The sequence below is a fragment of the Rattus norvegicus genome, chromosome 3 (assembly GCF_036323735.1).
Source record: "Rattus norvegicus strain BN/NHsdMcwi chromosome 3, GRCr8, whole genome shotgun sequence".
Lineage (NCBI taxonomy): Eukaryota > Metazoa > Chordata > Mammalia > Rodentia > Muridae > Rattus > Rattus norvegicus.
In genome coordinates, this window is record NC_086021.1 from 74,651,734 (window position 1) to 74,657,733 (window position 6,000).

General features: G+C 41.3%; 1 protein-coding gene across 1 annotated transcript in view; it reads right to left on the minus strand.

The window, feature by feature from the left end:
* Lrp2 (LDL receptor related protein 2) overlaps positions 1 to 6,000 on the minus strand; it is a 157,388-nt gene that overhangs the window by 54,586 nt on the left and 96,802 nt on the right. Inside the window, exons 37-41 of the mRNA NM_030827.2 lie at positions 5,598 to 5,837; positions 3,931 to 4,119; positions 1,217 to 2,137; positions 925 to 1,090; positions 461 to 619 (exon numbers count right to left, since the gene is read on the minus strand). Coding sequence (NP_110454.2) covers positions 461 to 619; positions 925 to 1,090; positions 1,217 to 2,137; positions 3,931 to 4,119; positions 5,598 to 5,837 — 1,675 coding nt within the window. The remainder of the gene's footprint in view (positions 1 to 460; positions 620 to 924; positions 1,091 to 1,216; positions 2,138 to 3,930; positions 4,120 to 5,597; positions 5,838 to 6,000) is intronic.

Sequence of the window (6,000 nt, forward strand, 5' to 3'; positions counted from 1 at the left end):
CAGATTCTGTGAGGGAACAAACATGTAGAGAAACAACTGTAATGAACAAAATCATTTCCTCTCTTGAACTCTTCAATCATGACGACTACAATGTAGTTCACTTGAAGATATCCCATAATTATGTGACAAGTGCTTAAAAGGGAGTTTTAAAGTGAAGTTTGCTGAGAAGCATGCCAGAGAAAAAGAACTGATTGAAAAGAGAGCCCAAACCAACAGATACATTATTCAAATCTGAGGCCTATAGTCAGTAATGAGTAATTCCATTTTAATTATAGTTACATTTAGTGATACAGAGATTTAGATGTCTGAGGATAGAGACAAATTCTCAGTCACCAAGCTAGAACATAAAATAGTTCCTAAAACTTTAATTCTACACTTAGGCAATAAGTGTCTGGTCTATCAGATTTTTACCACATTGAGTAAGTCCTATGTCTAATATCCGCATGATTCAGACACCTACAAGCTAGCATCTGCCCAGTACAGAAGGTCAGTCTCAAGGTCCAAAGCGAGTCCATTGGGCCAAACCAAGCTGGTGTTCACAATGGGGACCCGGAAGTTTCCTCCCAGTGTGGCTCTCTCGATTTTGGCGTTGGTACCCCAGTCAGTCCAATACATGTACCTAGTTAGTCAAACAGAGGGCATAATGAATTCACGACAAGGAAGCTTTTAAAGACTTTTCCATTTTTTTACAGTGAAAACATTCGTAGATTGTAATAACTATCGATGTACAGGTAAGTAAAGAAGTATTCCATTCCATTCTTTGCCAAAATGGATGCTCTAAGTCAGACCAGGGAAAGGCCCCAAAATCTGCCTCTGGGAAAGTTTATACATTATCATTATTATTGTTCTCGATGAACATAAAGTAATTTCTAGTCCCCAGTCCATCGTCATATAAGCAGATAAATCAAGAAGACCTTGGCATACCCTCGGCAAGGATCTAATACAATAGCTCTGGGTTTGGAAACACGGGCAATCACAGCACGATTGGATCCATCTTCAGCCATGGAATTTATTGTCTGATTTGAAAAGTCACTGTAATAAATTCTTCTATTTATCCAATCAAAGGCAATGCCATCAGTCACCCCTATATCTGGATATACAAACATAGACACATCACAAGAAGATGTTAAAGTCTCAAAGGGCATCAAGACAATTGAATATTTGGCCCTCCTTATATCTACTGCCAAGGTAAACCCTAACCCTGGTGTGTACTTACTTGACAGCAGGACAGTTGGAGAGCTGCTCCCTGAATACAGGCTGACATAGGAAATCTGGCCACGGAGAGAGTTTAGCTTTTGTGTGAAGAAGATTCTATTGTTTCTACGGTCATAATCCAGTGCAATGGCAGTTCCCGCCACACTTATCACTTGGAAAGGTAGGCTATGGTCTCTAGGGTCAAAGTGTAAACTTCTCAGGGAATTATTTAAGGAATAGATGAGGAAATCTTCTTGGGAGGTAGCACAGCTCTTGCCATCATTTCCCAGAGTCCCAAAAGCACATCCACATCTGGGAGTAGGCAACTCAGGTAAGGCAAAGCAAAAGTGGGAACACCCACCATTGCTTTGCAGACAAGGGTTATTGTTAAGCTCTGCTGGTGAGAGGGGCTGGGCGTGCTCGTCAAAGATGGTCACGTCACGGAGCAGGTTGATCTTATCTCTTATCACTACGGGTGGATCTGTATTCCCTGGTTGCTTGCTGGCTTGGAAGACTTTTTTCAAGTTTCTATCCACCCAAATGATAGACTCTCCAAACACAGTGATGCCATAGGGAGTTGGGTAACGGCTGCCATAGCGAACCACCTGAGATTCTCCTCCATCAAGATGGATCCTGGCAATTAAATCTAAGGAGTCATCAACCCAATAAATATAGCCAGTGTCATGGTCCATGGCCAAGCCCCGAGGGGTGACAATGCCTTCGGAAACAAGGACAGTTCGATTGGTACAGTCAAGAAAAGAGCGTTCGATCTTTGGCTTCTGCCCATAGTCGGCCCAGAAGAGATATCTATGCTTGGGGTCAACAATAATATGCCGGGGCATATCCACTGAGACTTTGAGGAGTACACGGCGGTACGTGGTATTGATCCGTAACACTTCTATCAGGGTTTCGTACACAAAGGCATTGGTAAAATAAAGATTTCCTACAGGGAAAGAAAGAAAGGATGCCGATGAGTGGAAAACTAAGAAGAAAAAAAGTTGATAATAAAATATGCAAGGTTGAAGTATGATCAGAGAAACACTGGCAAGTATGGGACACTTTAAAAAGACAACCAGACACTTGGAACAGACCTACCAAATAAAAACAATTTATTGTATTTTCAAGACAATAAATTTCAATGTAAGTTTATAAAAATAAACTTTTTGGGAATTAAAGGGAATACTTTTTAAAATTTATTTTTCTCAGAAGTCTTCAGCTACATTCTTACTTGGATTAGAATTCGCAGCCAGCGTGACAACTCCCTTCCTACTTAAAATATGAGTCTTTAACATTCTTATCAAAGAGCCTAAATATACTTTATCATGGTATAAAATGTATAACTGCCTAAAAGAGCAGAGAGGACAGCCATAATCACCTCAGACTGCTAGACATGCCCTCAAATGCTCTCCGTCTGTAAGGTTAACGTGGTCTTTTCTAAGTCTTCCCAACTAGTGTAGATGTTCTTAATCCATTGACTTTCTAGTAGCCAAGAAACCCAAAATCCACTTCCCTCTTGTGTTAAAGTACAATGTAAATGGAGAATAACTTATCAGTCAAGTGAAGTATTACAGGTGAATGCGTATGATGAGTAGAAGATGCTGGATCCAAAATTACAGCTCCATGTAAAGTCAGTTAGTGAACTATCGATACTATGCACATACCATTTCCCAGCCTGCCTCAAAATCCAGCCAGAGACATAGTTCAAGGTGAACTATGTAGCTGAGGTTTCTGTGTATTATATCTCTACTTGAGGTGAGTGGCAATACTGTGCGCTCGCCTCCTTTAATCCAGGGCTGTCAAATAGTAGTAGGTAGTTTTAGACTTGTGGGGTATATGGTTTGATTGCCTCTTTTGTTTGTTGAGATGGGGATTCCTGTATCTCTGGCTTGAGTTGAGCTCACATGATGCCTTCAACTCTTTTCTGACACCCCTGCCTTCTCTCACTGGTACTAAGATTATAGCCAAAACAAATGGTTTCTCTCTCAAGTATTCAACTCTGCCATTGGGACGTGACAACAGCCACTGATAACCTCAAATGAATGACTATAAGTGTGTTATAGTAAAACTGTATGAGAGAGAAACTACATTTGTCCTACTAGCCACACCATACTGACCCTATTGATCCACACCATGAGAAACAGTATACTTCAGGATGGGAATTGGGAATCCATTAAAATCTTATTCAGCCAAGTTACTAGACTTACTATTTGCAATGCATTTTTATATTTAAGCAATGTCTACTTATCAAGCTCAATAATATACAATGACATCCATTTTGATTTAAAAAAAAAATTCTAGTTCTCCCAAGCCCCAATAGGAATGAGTGGTAACTCAAACCTGAGTAAGTTAATGAAATAGTGAGCTGGGCATATTAGTAACCAAGAGAAACACCTAATAAGTTTTTTGTGCATTAACGAGGAAGCAATTAAGAATCTACAACTAGAATTGCTTGACATTAAAGTGAACGCCTTTCCTCTTCATAAATTTTAGATCTTTCTAATCTAGAAATTTGCTGTCAAACCCTAAGACAAAAACTACAAACCTACAATCTGGTGTTTTTCCTACTTGACTGACTAGAAATAGAAGAAAAGTAAATGATTCTTCCATAATTAATCCGTCAAATAAAACACCCTGCCTTTTTATTTAGTGTGTGGCCTAGTCTTAAATGATCTTATCGATTATCTAGAGAAATCAACACAGACAACAGAGATGGAAACAAAGGCACAGACCACCCACCTGCTGCCCAGTCCAGTGCAACACCCCGGATTCCATTTGCCCCAATGCCATAGGTAACGACGTTGGTAAAATTAGACCCGTCGGGTTTGATTCTACGAATTCCATTAGAGGATCTTACAGAGCTGCTAAAATCACACCAGTAAATAAAGCCGTTGGCAACATCCACGTCCGCATGCAGAACATTTCGTCCTAGAACATTTAAGAAAAATCAGCCAACTGAACTGGCCCCTCCTTTCCCCTTCTTCTTTGTTAAGGATACAGATGAATGTCCTCCAGTAGAACTCTTCATCCCTATTATCGTACCCTGCTCCTCACTATTGTTCCCTGTCGTCTGCTTCTAAGTTCTCATCCTTTTCATCCACTTCTATACGTTTTCCTTTATTATTATTATTGCATGTATACATACATGTAGATGTGTAACTGCAAGTGTCTGTGTTACTCATATGCACTGACAGCTTAGAGTTGGATGACCAGTTAGTGAAGCTCACTGAGTCTCCCTCTTTGAACAGTTCTTCTAGGGAGGGAGTCTTGTGAGATTCCCACTGTCCACCCTGATATGCCAACTGGTGTTGAGATTTCATAGGTGCAGAATGTCAGTAATAAATGTGAAAGAACGGCAGAACAAGACGATCCTGTATGAGCGCTTCAGGCAGGATCACCAGGGATCATTAGTCACCTGTGACTACTAAAGCCAATGGTAGCTTAGGGAACAAGTTCTTCCTGGGGCCCAAGTAAAATAAAACAGATAATCCAGGGGGAAAATGCTTCTTTACAAAGCAGTGACGGACCGGGAACACCTTAGCCAAACTACTGACAACATACACTAAGATTTCATATTGAGAACACAATACTACCTAACAAGGTTTACTTCTTCTGAGTTCATTTCCTTTTGTTCCTGGGTTGATTTGGCCTTGCAATGCAGGGGAGCAATTTCATGGCCCTTAATGCTGCCACAGAGTAAGCTCTATTCCACTAAACTCTACCACCAACCCTTGGATTTCTGAAACAAGTATCCTTGAGAAGGATAGTCTCACATATTCCTCATGGTGCTAGAAAATTATGAGTTTTACCCACACACCCTGGCATATTTGAAGGACACATTTACAGATTCACAGTATGCAAACGTAAAGTGCAATAAAAACAGAATTATTAAGAGTCAGGTGTGCTGGTGCATGCCTTTAATTCAAACACCCGGGAGGCAGAGATGGTGGGAACTCTGAATTTAAGGATAGCCTGGGTTAGAGGCCTACCAGGGCTACATAGTGAGACTTTATACACTCCCCCAAAAAAAGAATATTTGTGTATTTTACTATTATTATCATTCTTATTTTAAAATGTTATTATGTTGTTGTTATGTTAAAGAACGAGCCTACACCTCACTACAGAACAGTTTCCCTAAACAACCATTCTTCGATATTTCATGTAAAATCCATGCTATGCTTTCTGTCCCTCTAGGCCTGTGGTTCTCATAAACCAGCAAACTCTGGCTCCATTACCAATGCAGATCCTCTAGCCATGACCCAGAGCTCTAAGTGAGCAAACTCCAGGGACAGGACTTGGCTCAGCTCTGAGTTTGACAGCCATCCAGAAGAGTCCGATGAGCTTATCAGCCACACTGGAGCTGGCACCAGACAGAAGCAAACCTCATGATTTAGGAGTTCCCTTACCTTGGCCAGCTACGGGCACCATGGCCTCCGAGTGATCAGACAACTCCAAGCTAAAGCCTCTAACTGCGGGCAGCATGGAAACGACCATGAACGAGTTATATGGAGAACAGGAGCGACCGTCAGGGCTGAGCTTAAAGCCACTGGCACAGGCGCAGGAGAACATTCCACCTGGCACGGGCAGGCAGATCTGCTGGCAAGCGTTGGGGTTGTTGCTACAGCCATTGGAAGAGTCAGCGGCATCTGAAAGAATTCAAAATCAGTCTGTACGTGCTTGGCAGGCTGGCTCATTTTTTTTAATCGAGTCAACCGAATATTATAAAAATAACAAGCACGTAAGCACAAGATCAGCAAATGCTGAAAGACAGGGATTTGTTTGACCACCTAACCAGTCCTGGCAGGAAGC